The sequence below is a fragment of the Leptonychotes weddellii genome, chromosome 5 (assembly GCF_054177405.1).
Source record: "Leptonychotes weddellii isolate Sample4059 chromosome 5, ASM5417740v2, whole genome shotgun sequence".
NCBI lineage: Eukaryota > Metazoa > Chordata > Mammalia > Carnivora > Phocidae > Leptonychotes > Leptonychotes weddellii.
In genome coordinates, this window is record NC_138373.1 from 16,432,293 (window position 1) to 16,455,504 (window position 23,212).

At 50.8% G+C, this 23,212-nt stretch overlaps 1 protein-coding gene across 7 annotated transcripts in view; it reads right to left on the reverse strand.

The window, feature by feature from the left end:
- The window catches only part of KATNIP (katanin interacting protein), a 183,871-nt gene that overhangs the window by 128,396 nt on the left and 32,263 nt on the right, over positions 1-23,212 (reverse strand). For all 7 annotated transcript variants that reach the window (XR_014145280.1, XR_014145281.1, XM_081819792.1 and 4 more), the window contains one exon: positions 5,457-5,533. Coding sequence is in view for 5 of the 7 variants with exons in the window: in XM_081819790.1 (XP_081675916.1) it covers positions 5,457-5,533 (77 nt within the window). In the remaining 2 variants the exon portion in view is untranslated. The remainder of the gene's footprint in view (positions 1-5,456; positions 5,534-23,212) is intronic.

A 23,212-nucleotide genomic window follows, 5' to 3' on the forward strand; every position in this document is an offset into this window, starting at 1 on the left:
CCAGCAGAATAACAAAGGGATGTGTGTGGTTAAGTGCAAAGTTGGAAAAAGGTGTGTTTGTGGACGCGGCATGGAAGGTGATACAAGTGAAAATCCAATCATGTTGAGGAAGGAGGGTGGCATTTCGGGTGATTTCTTTGTTTGGTTTTTAAATGTTTCTTTAGCTGTTGCTACACCCATCTTTTCAACAATCATGGCAGGAACATTTATTATAGACTTCTTATCTCCTGCCGGCCTTGGAAGCCTGGGAGTTGATTGTTGGGCGGGCAACAGCATAAAACAGAAGGAAAACACAAGTCACCAAGAGACGCTTTCCAAACACAGCCATCCTTGTACTCTCTGGAGCCAACCGCCAAGGGCTGCAGTGGGCAGCAGCGGGCCCTGGGGAGAGAGCGCAGGGAGCCCGGGCCCTGGGAGGGGCCCAGAGAGTGGAAAGTCTGACCGCCCAGCCACAGGGTGCCTGCCTCTACCTCCCTCCGGAGGCCGCCCTGTCTCCTGACGCTGCCTGGGTGCTGACGGTGATGTCCCGCTTGCTACGCGGGATCTGGGGCTGGTACTCCGTGTGTGCTTCTCTTTAAGCAGAATGATTGATGAAAATGTGGATTTATGAAACTGATAAATGAGGAGATAATTATCCAGACTGTGAAAGGGATCGCTGAAGGAACTCCCCGGCTGCAGATGAGCCCACAGTGATACTCACTACGCACGTGGCATCAAAGAAAAGTGGTGTCTTTTTTTTTTTTTTAATTGATAGCCTGCTTTGCATAAAAAGCGGGCCCTCGGTGTAGGGGATTCAGAAAAGTCAGACACGGTCCCTGCCCTGTGGAAGATGGAGCCCCTGCCCATCTGCTGCCCCATCATACCCCTAGTCTGGGTTTTGCTGGCTTCGGAGCAGGGGGCTCATGCCTCACACTACGGGAGACTCTCCGTGTGTCTGTCTATTCTCCCTTCCTACTGCGGGCATCAGACCCCTGGATATGGGGTCTGTGCTGAGTGTGAGGAATGCTCTCCATACCTGTTTCTGGAACAAGTGGCTCTAAGGCACTTCAGGTCTAGCAGGGGAGAGAAGACATGGATGCGCATCCTAACACAGCTCCCGTGGACCCATGCTCATCACTGGAGCCTTTCTGTCTGAGCCTGTAGTGACCTGTGGGGCCACCTGTACACAGCTCTTTGGACAGAGAGGAAGTGGGAATGTGACAGGGGGACATGACTGGGGGGTCGGGGCACAAGAGGGCGCAGCCAAGCGTGAGGGGTGGTGGTGGGTCACTCCTGGGTGTGGCCATGCCTGGGTTGATGGCTGAACCACCTCAGCCTCAGAGCGCTGTGGTTGCGATGACCAGGCTAGGTGGCCCCTCGGACCTCAGTCACCCCAGAGGCCAACTGAGGGCTTCTCCAGGGCTCAAGCATTCAAGGAATATCTGGATGTCAGCTAAGGGAGAAGGCGTGTTTAGCATTAATATGGTGATGGTGGTGATGAAGATGACACCTGGGTGTTGTCTCTCTTACTCCCTCACTGGTCCTACCATTGGCTTGTTTTACAGATGAACTTGCCCAAGGTCACAGAACCCAGGAAGCGGCCAAGATTTAAATTCTAGTCCTCGAGGCTCCGGAGCCCATCTCCCAGCCACACCATTCTGCTGTTTCTTGTCTCCTCACCGCTTATCACGCCACAAGGCCTCTGAGCAAGGGGAGTCCAGATGAGGAGCAGTGACTTCCAGGTGAGGGCGTCCTGGAGGTGGTGGCATTTGAGACCAGCCTTGAAGGATAGAGAGGTGAAGGGCAGTGGTGCAGACAGCCTGCTGTTCCTCCCAGAATGTCGGTGCTCACGGGCTCTGGGAATCGCCCTTTAAGGATGTCAGCATCCCCGATCCGTATGGGTGGAGATCGCACAGTGTGAGGGATGAAGCTCCTCACGGGAGGCTCTCCCATTTCCTTAGGTTGTGTGACCTTGGGCAAGTCCCGACACACCCCGGGCCTGTTCCTCTTCTGTAAAATGAGATCAAGAGTGCCTTGACTTCTTTGGGGTGTCATGAGGATGGAATGGGGTACTGGGCTGAAGCTCCAACTCAGAGACTGGCCCATGCCAATGCCCCCCTGGGTGCTGGTTCTCCCCTTCCTTCTCTGCCTGAATTTCCTTTTGGGGCAGTGGGTTCACTTCTCTCATGGGTATTTTTTTCCTATACGTTTCCCTCAAACCACCTTTTCCAAAAAAGAAATAATACCACTGCTGGACTCCTGGATCCGGTCCAGCCTCCAGCATCTAGAGGGATGTATTACAGCTCCTCTCGGCTGTCAGCCCTCCAGTACTTGGCCCAGTCTGGTTGATCTGTTGTTGAGTGAATCTGTCGGGCGTGATTACATCTCTCATGAAGGTGAGTGACCAGAATCACTAAGGATCCTCCGGGGGGTTTGTGCAGGGGTGACTCGGGGGTGTCACATCCTCCTCTACCTCCCCTGGTCCTCTCCTGGAGCACACGATCATGTTCTGCTTCTTCGGGCATAGTTATAAATAGGTGGCCTTGTGCTCACCTGCTGCTGCCCAGGGAGTTCCTCAAGGGCAAGGGCAGACACCTGTTCGTTTTGCCTCGCCAGCAACTCTCCCCCATCTTCCAAACTGAGCCTCTCAGATCCCCTTTCAGAACCACTCCATTCCTTCTCTTCTCCATATGGTTTGGGTAACACCCACTCCACCACCCAGCTTAAGGAGGTGGCCAAGGAGTGGCCCGTCAGACCATGCCACTTCACCAGGCACGGGGGGCGATTGGCTCGGGGCTGGGGCCAGGGCCCACCTCAGAACCTTTGCCAGAACTATCAAGAAGGAAGTGCTCTCTCCTCCTCGAGGCAGGATGTAAGTGTGGGGCCACCAGTGACTGCCTTGGCCCCCCGTGAAGGAAGTACTGGCCTCAGGTGACTCCAACATGGAGTCAGAGCTGAATACCTGGATACAACTATGCCTAAAGCTGGATTTCTCACTTTCATGAGCCAATAAGTTTCCTTATCGTTTAAGGCCTATTTACCTTGGGCTTCTGTCGGTTCGACCCCAGAAGCACTAACTAACAAAGTCTGTGCCTTCCTCATCACGATGTTCTTCCCACTGGTGGCAGTGCTAAGCACTGAGAAGGCCCTCAGCAAAATCCTACTGAATGAGTAAAAGAATAACATCACGGGCGTCTGTGGCAGCTATGTTCTGGGCAAGTCACTCCTGGGAACTGGCTCCAGTGATTGCACACACCCCCTTTCTCAGGTCACGGGGCAACCCGGATCAGCAGACTGGGTTTTCATTTCCCTCTGTGCACACTATACAGCCCAGAGGCTGGTTTTCTACCAGGTCATACAACTAGATCTCCAATAAACTGCGGTTTATTTCCACAAAACCCCTCGTCATGAAAGTGGCAACTCTGACGGGTTTCTCCCTGCCTGATTATTTATGACAATGTCAAACCAAACAGCAATCAGAAAGTACAGCCCAGCTCCCCCACTTCCTGCCTGGATGACCTTGGACACATGGCTCACTGCTCTGGGTCTTCTTCATCTGGAAAACGGGTGCAAGGAGTGTAGCTACCCCTCATCAGGTAGTGGGAGGATATAATGAAATGATGGGAGTGAGGCGCCTGGCACACGGGAAGCACCCCAGAGAAGGTGCCTCTAAAGCAACACCCAGTGATAGCTTGGGGAGCCACCCACTTTTCATGTCTCTATCTGGAGGTGTTTCCAGCTCTACCTTCTGAGCTCCTGTCATCACGCCAGCCCCCTCTCGGTGACAGCGCATCCCCCAAATTTTATGGCAACTCGGCTTGGACATCTTTTTTAATTGCCTTGTGCTACAACCTTGTCTCTGGATATTCTCCTCTATGCTATCGGCTGGTACCCCTTTGATTGTGCACTTATTGATCTGCTGATTAATGAGAAGCAATTTGCTCCTAAGGAACTATGACAATGTCCTCCCAGACAAGTCACACGGATATGATTAAACAATCACTCAGGTGTTTGGTGGCACCATCTAGCCTGCCAGGAACGGAATAAAAACGCCCTGCTCCATGGCATTAATGATGATAAAAACCCCTTTGGGCTAATCAGCACGAGCCTCCTACTACCGCAGTTGGAGCCGCCCCTGGGCGGGGGAGACAAGCACAGGGTGGCTGGGCACAGAGGACACGCTGCCTGGCGCTTCTAGCCGCTCCTACAGTTTACCTGTTCAAGAGTTCGCCACTAGGGGTCGCGCTGCCTCAATGGGGGCATCTGGCAACGTGGGCGGGCATTAGGGATCCTGGGCATCTTAGTAAAGGGGTCGGTGGGCAGGAATGCTGAACTCCTGTAACACCAAGGACTAAACCCATCCATGCAACATGCCAGTGGGGCCCCACCTGACAAGCATAGGGGGTCAGGCCAGTCAGATGAGGGCTGAATGCACATGCAGGATGACAACAATCCCCGCCCCCCCCGCCCCGGCTCTCTTGCCTGCAAGACCCCAAAATCATTCCCATTAACCCCAAGGCCCAGATTAGGGCCCCATCCTCCCCACTCCTGCAGGTCTGTTATAGGGGCCTGCAGCATTCTTCCCGTTGTTTTGTGTTTTAATCTGAGTGCATTACCAACATTTTAAAACTCCGGGGATTTCAAACCCAAATCCAGATTTCCAGCTTCTCCAGCAACCTTGGAGGATAGGGACCCCTGGGCCCAGGCTCCCACAAACAACAACTGGCCTGAGCTGACTGAGCAGCTGGGAAGTGAGAATCCCAGGTGTCCACCGTCTCCACCGAGCTGGCTTCACTCACTGCCCGGCCCCTCCTCACATCTGAATTTGCAAACCCAGCTTAACACGCAGCCCGAGGCCTGGTGACAAACCACAATGAACTGAACGTGAACTTCCACGGGCCCCGGGAAGGCAGTGAAGAGGGGACGTCTCCTTCCAGCCAGATCACACTGCTTTGCCCTCGGTCACCAAACACTGCATCTACCGTAGGATTTTTCCGGAGCTAGCATACCAGAGTCAAAATGAGTACCAACTTAACATTAAATGACATATTGACCAACTTTAAACACAGATGGGAAACGACTCCACCTTGATCTAATGAGGCATGATTATAGGCTCAGATTTCACGGGCCCATCAGAGCCTGGAAGATCACAGACAGGGCTATTCAGGTGACTAATGCACAGGACCTGCCACGTTAGAGGTTTTCCATGACAAAGCCACCTTCTCCCAGAATGGCAGCAGGGAGGCGAGAGGTGGTACTTACATGTGGAACGGTTTGCTACAGCTCAATCAAAGATGCAATTAAATCAGCGAGTGGAAAAACGGGAGCTGGGATTGCAGATAATATTCCGAGCCCCTGAGTGGAAGCTGCCTGCATCCCATTCCTGTGTGAAACAGAGCCTGCATGCTGTTTAATAAATCGAAATAGGGTTTTTATTTGGCTAATATGAAGGGCTGCCGTTGAGCAGCTCATCTTACCGGTTCCTCTGCTGAAGCAATATTAAATACTCATCATGTTTCTCATCGAAGTCTGGCACCATGTCCTTAGTGTAACCCTGAAATGAAGAAACAGAGCAGTATGATACAGGAATGTGGGGAATTATTTACGGAGGCAGGAGGCTGAGAGGCAGAAGCTGAGCTTGACAAAGGCATCGCTCAGGCGACCCAGAGCCCCAGAGATGGTCTGATGGCCCCGTGGGTCTTGAGCATACACAATCAACATCTACGGAAAGGACAAGGCTGGTTTCCTGGTCTCGACACTGTTTGTTCTGCCCATGTCCTATAAGATCAGGGGCTCGGGCCAAGATTTGAGCTTTAATGTTTTCTCCACACTCATTACTTAGTTACCTGAATGATCATAACCAGATGTAACCCAAATCAGTTGTTTAAGGAGGGATCTCATTTTTCTCTTGCCGTGGCAAGAGAAATGCATGCTTATTAGAACACAGTCATTACAAAAATATATGACCCAGACAGTGAGGGCTCCTTTAAGAGCAGACACTTGTGGGCTTAGGCCTCCTCTTCAGGCAACAGAACTCTGGATTTCCTCTAGAGAATCATTCAGCTCCCGTTTTTTCAGTTCACTGGCTTCCTGAGAGGCCCTTGAAAGTTCCTTTGTTGGCCTCTTGGGTTACATGACCTTGGCCTTGGCCTTGCCAATCAACACAGTGCCTCCCCCAGCCACAGTGATTCACTGATCTGTGGATGAGCCCTGGGCCAAGCCAGGCCCTTGAAAGTCAGCCCTAGGACTGTGCTGATCCTATTGGGGGAAGAGCTGCTCTCTTTCCACTGGGGGGCTAGGCTGATGAGATGCAGGCCTGGAACTGTCTGAGAATGAGATCAATAACTGAGACAGCAGGTGCACTGAGAGATTGAGAGAGATCCTTAATGTCATGATTTGACACCTTGGATCCACTCATTTCTGAAGAAGTATCTGCACAATTAAGTTCTTGCTTTAGAAGTTTCTGCTGAGTCTCTGTCATTTGCAGCCAAAAGAATTATGTCATATATACCATAATCTGATCATTAGAGATAACCCCTATTATAATTTTTTTTTTTCTTTTTTAAGATTTTATTTATTTATTTGAGAGAGAGAATGAGATAGAGAGAGCATGAGAGGGGGGAGGGTCAGAGGGAGAAGCAGACTCCCTGCCGAGCAGGGAGCCCGATGCGGGACTCGATCCCGGGACTCCAGGATCATGACCTGAGCCGAAGGCAGTCGCTTAACCGACTGAGCCACCCAGGCGCCCCCCTATTATAATTTTCTACAGCTTTATGGAGGGATAATTAATGTTGACTAAATTACACATATTTAAAGTGACATATGTATATACCGGTGAAACCACCATTATAACTTGAAATATATTCTCCCAGATGTTTTCTTTATCATATACATACATATTTATAAATACACACACCAACACAGACATTCTTTCTTTCTTTTTTTTTTTTTTTTTTTTGAGAGGGGAGAGAAAGAGGGAGAAGAAGAGAGAATCTTAAGCAGGCTCCACCCCAAGCGTGGAGTCCAACATGGAGCTCAATCTCACGACCCTGAGATCATGACCTGAACCGAAATCAAGAGCTGGATCCTCAACCGACTGAGACATCCAGGTGCCCCCACAGACATTCTTTTAAATAAAGATAGGATCACAGTATAAACAATGCTTTGTAATTTTCTGTTTCTTTTTTTTTTTTTTTTAAAGATTTTATTTATTTGACAGAGAGAGCACAAGCAGACGGAGAAAGAGGGAGAAGGAGGTTCCCTGCTGAGCAAGGAGCCTGATGTGGGACTCGATCCCAGGACCCTGGGATCATGACCTGGGCCGAAGGCAGCTGCTTAACCAACTGAGCCACCCAGGCGTCCCGCAATTTTCTGTCTCTTAAATAACTTTTTTGCCAAGGGATGGATTAAAGAGACAATATAGGCTTGGTTCTGGTCACAAGTTATGTGGATTAAGTTTTAAATGGCAAGTAAGACATTTGCAATAGAAATGCAATTTGGGTGAAAATCCTAACTGCTACCATGGGGAGAAGAGAAAAGAAAATCCCCATCATTCTCTTCTTCTCAAAATCTGGCTTTCACACCATTATTCTACCACAATCCTAGCCACAGGTGACCCATAACCTCCTTAGCCAACTATAACAGCTCTTCCCGTGTCCATCCTTTTCGATTGCTCTGGGCTGACCCCCCATCCATCCCCAAATTCTCCTTCAGCTTCTGCAGTTGTTAATGGGTCTCTTTCTTCCTATGCCTTGTCTGGCTTCCTTTCCTCCTTGGCCTCAGTTGGGGATGATCACTGTCTCTGTCCATTTCACCCCTCTGGGTCTCTCTCCCCATCTTCCCTTTCCAGTTACTAGGAAATGGGCCCTCTGGATGGAAACCCAAGGTCGCTCCTGGTCCAGTGCTGACAGCCCAATCCCCTTTCTTGTCCCCTTTCCTGTAGGACTCCCGTTGTTGTTATCTGCTTGCTAGTCACCCCATTTCCTGCAACCACCACTCCCCCCGACATCCCCCTCTCTTTGGGCCCACTTGGGGACAGGATGAAGTACTCCCATCTTCTCTCCTGTCCTGGTGTCCCTGAAACCTTGGAGTTTTGCCAGGGTTTTCCTGCTGGCTCATCTGGCCCAACAATCAGGAAGTGGGGACTCCTAAGGAATGTAAGCAAACAAACTAGCAATAGCTGACCCTAATCGTTTACTTCCCTGGCTTCCTGAGCTGCCCAGAGGTGACTTTGTCCTCTCTGGGACTGAGCCCTGCCTCGCCCTGAATGGGAGAAAAGCGCATACAACCTCAGCCCTCAGAGAGCTGCTTGCAGGACACTGGGTGTGGGGAGGATTCTCAGTCCCTTCCAGAATAACGAGTCCGATGTGGTGCATTTCCATATACATGATTCTCCTTTGATCTTCGCAAGAGCTCTTAAAGTGGTTATTATTACCCCATTTAAGATACAAAGAAACCCATCTCATGCATCTTCCGGGAATAGGCATACTACTCCACGGCAATGTACATAACCATTTTGAAATATCAGAATGACCACTGATATATTATGGTGTGGAATGGACATTCAGTGACATTTTTAGATGAAACACGAGGCGACAGAGAGATCTCAGCTCCTGAGGGCTGCCCCGGGCTTGCACCTCAAACCCTCCGAGAATGCATTTATTGGCTCTGCCAGGAGGGGGGATGTCATCACAAAGAATTGAACAGCACAGGCACGCATCCAGCCAAACTTCTCCCCAACCCCGTGCTTTTCCAAGCTTCTCATATGCTAACTAACGTGCACACAGATCGCCTGGGACTGTGACAAAGTGCAGGTTCCGGCTCAGTAGGATTGGGGAGGGAGGGGCCCACATCTGCATTTCTTTATTTTTTTTTTAAGATTATTTATTTGAGAGACCGAGCATGAGCGGGGGGGAGGGGCAGAGGGAGAGGAGAAGCAGGCTCCCTGCTGAGCAGGACCCCACCCTGGGGATCATGACCTGAGCCTAAGGCAGGAGCTTAACTGACTTGAGCCACCTGGGCGCCCCCCACACCTGCATTTCTAACAAGCTCCCAAGCAATGCTCCTGGGCCACACTTGGAGTAGCAAGTCCTGAGTCTAGCCCACCTCTAATCAATCAGTCTCTGAAATTGAGCTGGGGAGAACATGAGTTTTGAGACCAGGCCTGGCTCCCAACAGCAACACTGGCATTAGTTTACTCCTCTGTTAAAATGGAAGTCATAACAGTATCTGTCTGTTTGGATTTTTCTTTCCCGCATAGGGTTAAATGCGGATTGGAAGCCATAACAGTGGAAAGGACTTAGCACAGTACCCAGCACTTAGAAAGTTCTCAGTGACTATTAGGTACATTTATATTTATAGAGTTCCATTATTTAAAGAGCATTATCTTAGTTCCTCCCCACACATGCTCATTCCTACCCCACCGCCTTAATCATTCTAATCCCTTTTCCAGAAATCCACCCCATCCTCTCCAGCCTCCACCCAAATCTTCTCCAGGGCCCAGCTGAGTTCCCAAAGTCTCCACGAAGCCTTCCCTTGCCATTTGCACCCGACTCCCTTCAGCTCATTCTGAAACCCTGCAATTAGCATGAAATTATATACAATACAATGTGCAATAGTACATAATTAAGCGCTAAGTTGTTAGCATTTAACTATATATGTTGCTCACTAATTATCTGGGAATTTGGAGACTTGGGGGTGGACCCTGAACTCCACTACCTTTGCTGAGCCTCAGTTGTCCTCATCTATAAAAGGGGGGTAAGAAAAGGTGTACCTCACAGGGCAGCTCTAAGGCACAACTAGGAGAAAAGCAGAAGTGGCTTGGGGTGGTTTTCGTTCTTCTTACCGATTTTGCAGGTGGATTATAAATTCCCGGAGGGCACAACTATGGGGGGGGGCAGGAGGAGGAGCCTCAGCCTCACCACCATTCAGCTGTAGAAAGGTGAGTGCTAAGGCTGGCTAAGCACCACCTCGGTTCACCCTCGCTCCAGCCCTGGTCAGACGCTGGACACGGGCCCTCCCCAGCACTGCCCACTTCACTTTGCTGAGGCTTTACGTGTCCGGCTAGCAGATGGAGGCATTTGCCTTGGAGGCACCCCGTGAAGGTGTGAGAAGCTTGTGAAGGGCCAACTTTATCTTCATTGTCTTGCAGCAAACATCTATCAAGTGCTTACCCTCGGACCCACTGTGTGTACGTGCCTACAAGCTGTACTCAAAACCACCTGTCAGGGGCCTGCTCCCCACGGTCCTCTCGTGCTTGGGACGAATGCTGTGCATCCAGTCAAGCAAACACCCACTAGCCCGGGGTCCCTAACATCGGGGATGGCCTGCAGGCAGTTCTAGGAACACCCATTCAATGGCATGCACGAGGGTATTCTGGGAAGAACATCTGTAATTTTCAACAGATTACCAAAGGCATTGGAGACCCCAAAAAGGAGACAAATGATGATAATGAAATGTATAAAATGGGATGCCAAGGATTTGAATGAGGGTCCTGGGAAGGCTCCCCAGGGCACGGCCAGGCCCCAATCTCTAAGGAAAACCACTGGATACCCCAAACCTGACCACTTCTCCCCACCTCCCCACCACCACCCTGGTTCAGGCCCCCTCACTGGCCTCCTGCTCCTGCCCTCACCCCTGCAGTCTCTTCTCCCTGCTGCAGCTCGGGGGTCCTGAGGAGAGCTATGTCCAGTCATGTCACTCCTCTGCTCTGGACTCGGCCATCAGGGCACTGGGCCTCTGATCCACCTACCACTGTACTCCTCCCCGCCCCGCCCACCCCCCTTCCTCCATCCCAGGACCCCTGACACTCAGCACGCTCCAGCCTCAGGGCCCTTGACTCACCAGTCCTGCATGCTGTGCTCTTCTCCCAGTAAACACCCAGATCGCTCACCTCCTTCAAGGCTTACCTTCTCAGGGGGCGTCCTCCCTGGCCGCCCTACTTAAAATTGCAAGCTGTGCATCACACCCCCACTCCCACTCTCCACTAACATACTATCTCCTTTATCTCATTTCCTACACCTTTTATGTATTGATTCCACAGAGGCAGGGACTGGGTCTGTTTTGATTGCTTGTGTATTCCAAGCCCCTAGGACAATGCCTGGCGTGCAGGACGCCCTCCCTAAATACCAGTTGAGTGAATGAATATGTAAGGACACATTTGAGCTGGGATGTTTAAAGCTGAAATATTTTCTGGGCCACATGAAAAGGGAAAGGCACTGGGCAAAGGTTTGGGGGCGGGGAGGGGGCTTGACAAAGCTTGAAATGTTCACGGACTGGCTAGAAGTTGGGTTTGACTGGAGGTGGGTGCGGAGGCTGCTCGAATTAGCTATGGCGAAGGGTCTAAGGAGTTTGGATGTGACAGGGACGCAAAGTTGTCCCTGCTGCTATTGTCATCCTCATCATCCTTATCCCGGACGCTGGCCCCAGAGACAACACAGAACCTTATCAATGGCCAGACTATTCATTCTCTTTGGGGGAAAAATGGAGTTGGAAAGAAATGCCAAGAATCAGTTATGCTTAAAGGTGCTCGACAGAGTCTGTATTTCAGGGATCACATACTCCTCTGAGGCCAGAATATTGGAATTCTCCTAAACAGGGCTGATTTAGTGAGTGCCCGCGTGTGAGCTGCATTTCCAAGCAGCTCAGAGCTGCGGAGCTGGTTTCCAGGGCTTGTGAATGCTGGGGACCTAGCCTTGCTGGGGTCAGGTCCCAGCAGAGAAGAACAATAACTGGATGGTTTAATAATGAGGCTGTGGAAACACCATGTCTTGGGGCCTTGCAGAGTTCACAGAACAACCCCCCGCCCCTGCCTCCCCCCAGGCTCATGTCCTACCTGAGGAACAATTTAGGAGAGGAGCAAACACTCCAGGTTACTGGGGCCCAGCTCTGCAGGCTGCCTTAGCTGCCACTGTTTATGCTCTCTGGGGGTGTTTATTGTAGGTGTGTGCAGTAATGCCATGTTCTGGGATCAGTATGCCCATTTTACAGGCTCTGAAAGCTGAGGCAAATGAGTAGAGCTCACGTACATTTGTTGTGTGTATCGGCTCAGCGTCTATCATTTCCTTCTGGTTACATCACCTCAATCTTCCCTTGGGAAACCACTTCTCCACTCTCAATCCATGTGGTACCCTGGCCAACCAGGGAGCTCCATCTCCCTGGCCATGTGATTGGCTCAGGGCTAGGCCAACAGACTCAGCTAAGGGATTGGCTGGATCTGTGGGAAAAATCCCCCAGCCCTCTTCCCCTGGAATTATTAGCTGATAGGAGCAGAGAGCTACAAGGGCCACCACGAAGAAAGAAGTCATCTCTATCAACTGATTAGGTTCACCATTATGAACATCCTTGTATGTTCCATGGAGAGATCTGTCCAAGAGTCACACCAACACAGAGAAAGCTGAATTGAGGACAGACCACATGGAAACCAGATCCTCTTGACCACGTTTAATCCCTCATATCCAGCCATGCCTGAAGCCAGCACTATATTGGACTTTTTAGTCACATACCTTTCTTACTTGGGCCAGTTTGAATTATGTGTGTGTGTGTGTGTGTGTGTGAGAGAGAGAGAGAGAGAGAGAGAGAGAGATTCACAACACCTGAGTGAGTTCTGGCTGGTGCAGCAGTAAAATAATACTCAGGAGTGTCTAAATCCAAAGTTTGTCCCATGACCTAGGGCTCAGAGAAGTTAGTAGAGGATTAAAATGACATTCCTTGGGACGCCTGGGCGGCTCAGTCATTAAGCGTCTGCCTTCAGCTCAGGTCATGATCCCAGGGTCCCGGGATCGAGTCCCCCATCGGGCTCCCTGCTCAGTGGGGAGCCTGCTTCTCCCTCTCCCTCTGCTGCTCCCTCTGCTTGTGCTCTCTCTCTCTCTGACAAATAAATAAATAAAAATCTTTAAAAAAAATAAAAATAAAAATAAAATGACATTCCTTAAGGAATGTTCTCAACGATGGCCCTAAACCCACCCACAATGAGAGACGATCCAAATGTATTTCGAAGTACAAAACTCCTATTCTCCCTTCAAAACCCACCCCCAGGGGCCAACTGCTCTGTTCTCCTAGTGATCCTGTTCTTTATGTCCCCGTGCTGTGTAATCCTTAATGCATATTAGTTGAATGAAAAAGGATTGTTCTGAGCTTCCTTTTTACTGTTCTTGCTAACATATCAGGTGTCCTCCCATCCTCAAAAGAGGAACAAAAAAACGTTCTGCATTCAGTATGTTACATCATGAAGGAAGCTAAAGCATCAGCTGATACTACCCCCCAGAGGCTGGAGTGAAAATAAGGCAAGGTACAGCAGCAAAGATTTGAGCTTCTCATGCCCTGGGTAGCCTGGGTTAACAAAATCGTATGCTCTGCACACACCAGATGGAGAATCAAAGGAAGAATTTGGCTTATTTCTCAAATACCTTAGACTTACACCGATTACCGCACTACCCTGCTACGTCCCATTATTTATCGCTACCAACACATACCTGGAGATTTTTATACTTAATGCCAGGGTTTGTAGAACATCGATGTAGATCTAGAATTAGGATTTCCCCCGGGACTTCAGGACACAGTAAGCTGTATCTCTATGAAAATGTTTCTCTTACATACCTCGTGAAAAAAAAAACCATTTTCAATACATATCTGCTAGAGAATAATTAACATTTCTTTGAATTTTCTTTTTATTTCTCAGAAAAGTTTTCTTGTAAGATTGCCATGTGTGTTATAAACTATCTTTCAGGCTGGCAAATATAGATTTTTCTCTTTTTAATCTTGAATGAGTTTACTTTAAAAAAGGAAACTTTATATTAATGCCATAAATGGAAAATCATTATCACTTGCCATAAATAGAAGGCAGACATAAATACGGACCTACTGAAATAGCACACACTTTACGAGCCACCTACCGCGCCACGGAAGTACGCGAACCGCACATTGGGAAACTCTACACAACCCTGCGAGGTGGACAGCACTGACCTCATTTTACAAATTCATTTGCTCGCTCGATATTTATCGAACGCCTATTCTGGAGACACACAGTGAGCACATCAAAGTCTGCTATTACATTCTAATGAGACGAGACAAGCAATTAAAAAAAATAAGTAAATAGGCAGTATGTCAGATGGTGCTAAGTGCTGCAGAGAATGGAAGGCAGGGAAAGGCAGGGGGTGGGGGGGAGGAGAAGGGCAGGGGAATGGAGAGGGAGGTGCTATTTTAGCCACAGGGGGTCAGAGACGGCCTCTGGTAAGGTGACATTCAAGAGGAGGCTGAAGGAGGTGAAAGAGAAGGTGCGGGAATCTGGACAGAGGTGTTTTCCAGGTGGCAGGAGCAAGTGCAAGGCCCTGAGGTGGGAGCATGATGGCATGTTTGAGGAACAGAGTGAGCGAGGTGGGGGGAGTGGGAGGACTGGGGCGGGATGGGAGAGAGGCTATGGTGAGGACTCTGACAGTACTCTGAGGCACCAGGAAGCTCTCGGAGGTTTTGAGCAGAGCTGACATCATGGTACCTAGGTTTTAAGTGAGTTGGGATGGTCTGCTCCCACCCTCCTTCCTGAGGAGAGCTCTGGAGGGGGCTTAGGCTGGCGGGGCCCCTGAAAGCAGGGTCTGCAGCATCAAGGGAAGAAAAGAGGCCTGCCTGCTTTCACACTCCCAGGCTTGTGCTAAACTGATTCAGGTGGCTGTTATACTGGTCAGAGCCTTCCAATCCCACGGGACTGGCCACTTGGCCTGATGGGAGGAGAGGGGCGGCCTAGCTGGAATTTTCTCTTCTCCGATCTCTGCCGCCACCATCTGATTTGCATCAAGAACTTTTCCTTCTAAGGGAATGAACCTCCCACAGAGCTCCTCCATCCCCTGATTGCCAGAAAGCATGCTCACCCCTCAGATAGGGGCCACCCCAAGCCCCCTGAAGAGGAAGGGCACTCAGAGGCCCCTTCCTATTTATTCAACAAGTATTCCTTGAGCTTGCCCTGTGGGATGAGCACTGCCTAGAGACAGGCAGAGATGAATGGAATCTGGCTCCACCACCCTCCCTGACCTCACTCCCCCCCCCCACCCCCCCCCCCCACCCCAGCCTCATAGCCCTCTGACTGTTTCTCAGAGAAGCCGAGCCCCTGCTGGAAGGTTTCCTTCTTGCTTGTGGGCATGTGTGGCCCTTCCTGGGGCCCCTCCCGACTCCTCAGGCCTTCTCCTCTCTGAAAATATCCCCTTTGGGGAGTTTGTGGCTCCCCCCGCGGGGGCACCAGAACCAGGAGAACATTCCAACGCTCACTGCTGTCCCTCTCGGCCCCCAACCAGCGCCTGGCACACACAGGGAGCTTGCAGAGTATTGTGGAAAGGAAGGAACAAGAAAGAAAAGAAGGAAAGGAAGGCAGGAAGGCAGGATCCCTGTCCTCAAAGAATTTAATGGGGCAGCCCCTGAAAGACAAATGCTTGGTTGCCATGGGATCATTGCCACCAAGAGGAGCACGAGGGCCAGGGGCCAGTGGGGGGAGTGGCGGATGCCTGGCGCCACTCAGGGACTGGGTGGGCTCTACGGAGGAGAGAGTACAGCGCTGACCTGCAGGGGAGCTCACTAGGTGGCCGGGGCAGGGCATCCAGGCAGGAAACAGGGTGTGCAAAAGCTCAGTGCAAGGAGCCCCGGGAGCTTGTCTGCGGGGTGGGACGGAGAATGCTCAGAGCATGTTGGTCTGATCTCGGGGGATGGTGAGAAGGACCTGGCCTCTGACATTTCAGGTCTGCTTTAGGCTGGTGAAGGGCAAAGCCCACTGTGCCAGTGACAAGTGCTGGGGGCCGGGTGCACCCCATTCCCTCCCTGACCGTGTGGGACCATGATCCTTTCCTTCCCTCTCTTTCCCCCCACGTCCCCCCTCCTTCCCTTCCTCAGGTTTACTACTTTCAGGCTTACTGAGCCCCTCGAGCCCATGCCAGAACCAGGTCCCTCGCCTTCTGGAGTTGACGGTCTAGGGAGGGGGGCTGATTTTAAACAAATGAGCCCACCACCCAGTATTACATTGTCTATTGTCCCAAGCACTCTGGAGGTGGATGTGGGACACCTTTACGGGGGACACATGACGATGGCAGGGAGGTCAGCCAAGGCTTCATGGACAGGCGACATAGAACCAAAAGGTGAAGGGCAAACAAGGTAATTTGGGGCAGAGAGGGGAGCGCGCCCCAAGCAAAGTAGGCACACACGTGAAGGCCATGTGGCAAGAAGGCGCAAAGGACGGGAGGGGCAAGGATGCTCCGCCGGGCTGGAGCCACCAAGGGAAGGGGAGCGGAGGACGGCGTGGGGCTGAGGGCCGGGGCCACCAATGCCACATGCCTACAGCAAGGAGTTCTGCCCCCAACCCCGACCACTGCGGAGCCACATTGGGTTACTGGGGCAGGGGGGGACATTGGAATCAGAGGTTGGAGGTGGCCAAGAGTGGGTGCTGGAAGCAGGTAGAAGGCTGCTCTGGGTATTCCAACAAGAGGTGTCAACAACATGGAGGAGGCAGGGAGAAGGTGTTTTCAAGGCGAAGGCGCAGGGCTGGGGGACATGGGGGAGGGGAGGCACTGAAGCCCTGCAGTGTCTGGCTGGTGTAATGGGGGGGACAGCGTTGCCATTCTTGCGACAGCTGGTGGGCAGCAGGGCCGACTTTGGTTTGGGGCAGCCATGTGGAGATGCTGAGGCACCCAAGAGGGGTGGTTCATGGGCTGGCAGCGGGGTGTCCAGGTTTGGAGTTCAAGACTTCATGGCACAGTGAAGATGCCCCTTCCTCCCTGCTCACCCCCATCCCAGGCGGGGTTACGCCCTCCCTCCGCAGTATTCCCGACACCTTCTCACGGACTGCTCTCTGTCGGGGAGTACCGAGCCAAGCCACTGTGGATGCCACAAAGATGACTCATTCTCACCCAGGTACTGGGACTGGTGACGGCTGGCAGCTCACAGCTGGGCCCTTCTCAGGAAGAAGCCAGGTGATGCTGGCTCTCAGATATGGGTTGATGCCAAGGGTACAAAGACCCAGGCACCTTGCCTGAACTGGGAACGTCTCTGAAGCGTCACCCATCTCCAGAGTTCCCTTTGGGATTACCTGGGCTGCATCACCATTCAACTCCTCCCTCTGCCCAGTCCCACTTTCCTTCTCCCTCATAGGTGTCATTCCAGAGACCCCCCCCCCACCCCCCACAACATATCTCCCTCCCAGAGTCTGCTTCCTGGGGGGACCAAGACAGTACATCTCTCCTCCTTGACCATGAGCTTCCAGGGCAGGGCTGAGTCCTATTACATCAAAGGACGTGGATAAATGCATTTTGGACAGCATGAACAATCAGGACTCAGCCAGAACTTCCTACATGGTCCTGAATGCAAACAAGACAGACCCAAGTCCCAAAAGTATGATGAATTCCTTGCACCATAGGACCCGATTTTTTTTTTTAAGATCTACTTATTTATTTGAGGGAGAGAGAAAGAGAGAGGGAGAGTGTGAGCAGGCAGAGAGGCAGAAGGAGAGGGAGAGCGAGAATCCTCAAGCAGACACCTCACTGAGCACAGAGCCCAATGCAGGGCTCAATCCCAGGACCCTGAGATCATGACCTGAGCCAAAATCAAGAGCCAGTGTCCCAACCGACTGAGCCACACAGGCGCCCCCACAGGACCCCATTTTTAATTCTGACGTATGGTTGCCATGGAGGGGTATGACACAGGCCCTTAATTCCCAGGTCTTCATTTGACTGCTGAGCAGCCGGGAGGGGTGGCTGGGACTCGGCTGTGCAGCCAGATGCCTGGGTAGGAAGCCCATCCTGCTTGGGTGAGTGGCAAATGGCACTTGTGCCTGAGTTTCCCTGGCTGTCGAACTGGGGTGATGTTCTAGCAGCCTAGTGCCTAACAGCCAAAAAGCAAAAGCAACCTGGCTCGTCCTTCCGTGGATGAATGGATAAACAGGGTGTGCTACCTCCGTACAAGGGAGTGTCCTTAGGCCACAGAAAGGAACGCTGTGCTGACACATACTACAATGTGGATGGACTCTGAAAATACTATGTTCAGTGAGAGAAGCCGGACATTTACATGAAATGTCCAGAGCAGGCAAATCCACAGAGACAGAAAGCAGAGTAATGGACACCAGAGCCTGGAGTAAGGAGGAACAGGGAGTAACTGCTATGGGTACAGGTTTTTATCTGGGGTAATGCACACGTTCTGGGACTAGGTGGCGGTGATGATTGCACAGTGCTATGAATATGCTAAACACCACTCAATTGTACACTCGAACATGGTAAATTTTGTGCTATGGAAATTAGTTCTCCATAAAAAAACAAAGAAATGGGGATAATGAAAAGCATCCCCCTTATAAACATAAACCTCTCAGAATACGGCCTGGCATAGAATGGATGCTCGCTACGTGTTAGCAATGAGGACGATGCTGATTAGAAATACTGAGAAGTTTCTAACTCCAACGGCACACACTCTGAGTGCCTGGTGGACCCCGGACCCAGCTCCCTGAGCTACCCCTGAAGGCACCTTCTATCACAGCCAACACCCACCTGAAATTCACATGAAGATGACGTAACCTTTTTTAAGGACGGCACTCTCCTGTGCCCATGTGGGATGTGGCTGAGCTAAACTGTTTCTGGGGAGAGCAGCTGGGTGTAGGATTTGGTCTGCCTCCAGAGAGGGGCTGCTATCACACCCTCAGAACAGGCGCTGGGCTGGTGACAATCACAACCCTGGTTGTGCGCCAACCCTTGGACGTGGCGTTGCGGCGGGGGGCGGGGTGCCGGCAAAGAACACTGGCAGGCTGGTGGTGGAATAAGAGGCCCAAGGATAGAGGGAGCCGGTCTGCTCTAATAAAAATAGCGTTTTTATAATGTCTTGACCGGTGTGTTTGTCAAAAGGGGATGACTTCAAGCTGGCGAGGAGGTCTAGGAATAGAAACTGGCTGGCAGGGAAGAAGCCCGGCTTGCCGGCTGCAGGAGAGAAGGCATTTCGTTTGTGCAGGAGGAAAGGAAGGGGCAAGGAGGGTCTCTTCCAGCCCCTACAGGAGTCTGTGTCCTGTCCCGGGGTGGGTTCTAAGAGTGGGACAGCAGCTCACAGGTTCCATGCTCTCTCAGCTTCCTCCTCACTCCTTACAACCCACAGCCCACCACTGAGCTTTGCTGCAAAACGCAGATCTCTGTGGTTCCCCTCATCACAAACCTGCCAAGGCTGGCGAGTCAGGGGGCAGAGGCACTTGGAGGGGCCAGGTGGCAGACCAAACAGAACCCTACATAGCTTCGATCTACTCAGACCCAGCCTTTTCACTCCTTGGAAGACTCTGGAAAGACACAGGTGCCTTAGGATGAACATACAAAATGCTAACGCCCTCCCACTGGAAAATGGCTAAATAACCCATAACAAGTTAAAAAAAAAAAAAAAAAAAGACCTAGGTTTATTTGTAACACCAAGGATGGATCTCCAAGACATAGTTCAGGAAGGATAGTTACAAGTTACAAAAGCACATGGTGGAACAGCACATTCATTATGACACCATTTTGTTAAAATACATACACTCCCCAAATATGACATATATTTTATAGATACGCTTGGGTATATGGAGGCACAGAGAAAGGTCTGGAAGGATGCATGCATGCCAAGCTCCTGACAACAGTTACAACAGAGGGGTAGGCTGGGATTAGGGAGGGGATGGGAATTGGCAAAAGGGATTTTAGCCCTGTCTAGAAGCTTAAAAATAATTTTCTTAAGGAAGTTGTTTTCATGTATTATTTGCATAACTAATGACCTCCACCCATCCTACTTCCCTTCTCAAAAAAGAAAAAACAAGGGGTGCCTAGGTGGCTCAGTCAGTTAAGGCCTCTGGCTCTGGATTTTGGCTCAGGTCATGATCTCTGGGTCAAAAGATCCAGCCCTGCTGGTCGGCTCCATGCTGAGCGTGGAGCCTGCTTAAGATTCTTTCTCTCCCTCTACGCCTCCCCCCCGCAAACCCCCCACCCCATGCTTGCTCTCTCTCTCTCTCAAAAAAAAAAAATCAATGGTTTCACTTTCTAGATAGATGAAGCTTGACATGGCTTTCCCTTTGAATTCTAGATTTTCATATCCAGTTGCCTGCTCGAGGTCTTGACAGGTTTTAAGCTGAATTCCTGGTCTTCCCTCTAAAAGCTGCTCCCACTCCTTCCCATTTCAGGAATTAACCAATCTTTGTTTTCTGGTTGCTCAGACAGAACCTTAAAAGCCCTTCTTGACTCCTCTCTTTCTCTCCCACCCATAGCCCAATCCAACAACAAATCCACATGGCTCTCCCTTCACCATGCTCAGGATCCAGTACCTTCTCTGCACCTCCACCACCGCCGCCCCCAATCCCAGCCACCATCACCTCCATGGGGATTCTGCTGGAGCCCCCAGCGATCTCCTGCTTCTGCCCCTGCCCCAAAGTCTATTCGCTGCCACACACAGCCGGAGAGCACATGCTGTTAAAATCTGTTTGGTTCTGGCCCTTTCCTGCTCAAAATGCTCCTGTGGTTCCCTCCTCACTCAGATGAAAGCCCAAGTCCTTCTAAACAGCCACAGGGCCTCCATGACCCAGCCTTTCCCCCTGTGTCCTTGCCTCCCACCCCCCTGCCCCCCTAACACAGCCACATAGCCTCCATTCTTGGGACTCTTGTCCCAGCTCTCTCCCCCTCTTCCTTTAGTCTCTGCTCCCTTCTCAGGGAGGCCATCCTGAGGACCCCCACCCCCTTCCCTGCTCTATTTTTTTTTCTCTGACACTCTTCACATTTCACTTATTCATTTGCCCAGGGTCTGCCTCTAACCACAGGGACACGAGCTCCTCGAGGGTGTGGATTTGTGTGTTTCTTCACCGCAGAATCGACAAGACCCAGGACAGTGCCTGGGACACAGCAGATACTTGACACATATTGGCTAAGTCCATGTATGAATGAGCAAAGTTTTCTCTGTGGCGTCCCCGTCACCCCCTTTGCTCCCAGTACGTATTCTTTGCTTCTATCACAACAAACTACTTGCTGGTCCCTCAAACTCCTGTATATGTGCATGTGTTTGTACTGGTTCTTTTTCACCTGTTACCCCAATCCTCCTACCCATTCATTGTTCCAGCTTCAATGTCATTTCCTCCTTGAAACCCTGGCCAACCCATGTTCCCCTCGCTATCCTGTTGGCTCAGTTACAGGCTTTCTCCTCTGGACTCCTGTACTTTCTCCTTGTTCCAGAGTTGATAAACTGCTAACCATTTATAGAATCGATTACTCTATGCTGGCCACATAGTGTTTACACGTATTATCTCACTGAATCATTATAACAACCGATAAAGTAGGTATCTGTATAATCTCCACTTTACAGTTACGAAAACTGAGGCACAGAGAGTCACCAGTTAAAAAGTGAAACCCCTGGAATTTGAATCGAGCTTTATTGGACTCCAAAGTCTGTGGTTATACCCTTAAGTATCAGGTCCTTCCACAAAGCTGTGAGTTCTGTAATGGCATCTGCTGAGTCCCTAAAAAAGGCAAACCAGCCAGCCAAAGATCTCAGAGCCCAGGGCTGGAGCTGGACCATGGTGATGACACAAGGTGGTCCTTGAGCTCTGTGGCCTGAGACACTGGCCAGCCCTTACCGACCTCATCACTGAAGCTGACCTGGGACAATGTGGCCCAGTGTACGGAGCATGTCATATTGACATGAGCTTGAGCATCAGACAAAACCACGATCAAGTCCTGGTCCCTCTACTTACAGGCTGTGTCACTTTGGGTCTCTCTTTCATTTGTAAAATGTGCAGGGGGACTCTGGACATCGGCCTGTCCCATGGCCACAGGTTACAGCACTGAGACTCACACAGGCCACGTCCAGACAGTACGACCCTGCCACTCACTGCACATGCCTGGACCAGGAGCAGGCCCCTGACCCAGGCAGTGCTGCTAATCCTGGGGAACTGGGACTGACAGGCTCAGGGAAGATCTGGCAGCTCTCTTAAAAGGAGCAAAGTGAACTCCGGTGTTGCTTGTGGGACTTTTTGCAAGGCGAACTGAGAAAGAGAGAAAACTCATTTGTTCCAAGTGAGAAGAATGACAGATGCTGACAGACATAAAGATAAGAGCCACTGAGAGAGGGTTTTCTGGGACCCTAGAAGGTCGCAGGCTCTGGTTCATCATTCTTGACGCCCAGATGCATCCCTGCCCTTGGCTTCTGTGAGGTGCCCACACAGCAGAGTCTTTTTTTTTTTTTTTTAAAGATTTTATCCATTTATTTGACAGAGAGACACAGCGAGAGAGGGAACACAAGCAGGGGGAGCAGGAGAGGGAGAAGCAGGCTTCCTACTGAGCAGGGAGCCCAATGCGGGGCCCGATCCCAGGACCCTGGGATCATGACCTGAGCCGAAGGCAGACGCTTAACAACTGAGCCACCCAGGTGTCCCCCCCCCCTTTTTTTTTTAAGATTTATTTATTTCCCAGAGAGAGAGAGCGAGTGTTGGGGGTGGGGGGTGGAGATAGAGGAAGAGGGAAAGAAAGAATCCTCAAGCAGACTCCCCACTGAGCACAGAGTCCGACTCGGGGCTCGATCCTAGGACACTGAGATCGTGACCTGGACAGAAATCAAGGGTCGGCCACCCAACTGACTGAGCCACCCAGGCGCCCCCACACTGCAGAGTCTTTTTTTTTTTTAAGATTTTATTTATTTATTTGAGAGGGAAAGAGAGAGAGAGTGCAAGCGAGAGCACAAGAGCAGGGGGAGGGAGAAACAGGCTTCCCGCTGAGCAGGGAGCCCCATGTGGGGCTCAATCCCAAGATGCTGGGATCATGACCTGAACCAAAGGCAGACACTTATCCAACTGAGCCACCCAGGCGTCCCTACACTGCAGGGTCTTTTAATGAAGTAATATAGTCCTTCTTCTGTTAAAGCTAGATTGAAGGGTTTGTTTCTTGTTTTTAAATGGAGTCCTAGGTAATGTAAATACTTACCCTGCAGACTTGTTATAAGAAACAAAAGTAATATATGAAAAGCGCTTACCTCAGTGCCTGGCCTGTGGCAAACAAGACCGGGTACGTGGTTGCTAATATTATTATTATAATCAAGCCACAAGGACATATGATTACAGGAACTGGACAAATTAATCAACTTTGCGCAGTCATCTAAATTACTCTTCCCCTGAAGGGTGGCATGCCATGGGGTTTTGTCCTTGGTCCTATCCCAAGCTATCATTTTATCAATGGCTAGATCTGGCCGTTGAAGGCTGCTTATGCAGTCTGCAGATGACATTCAGATGGGA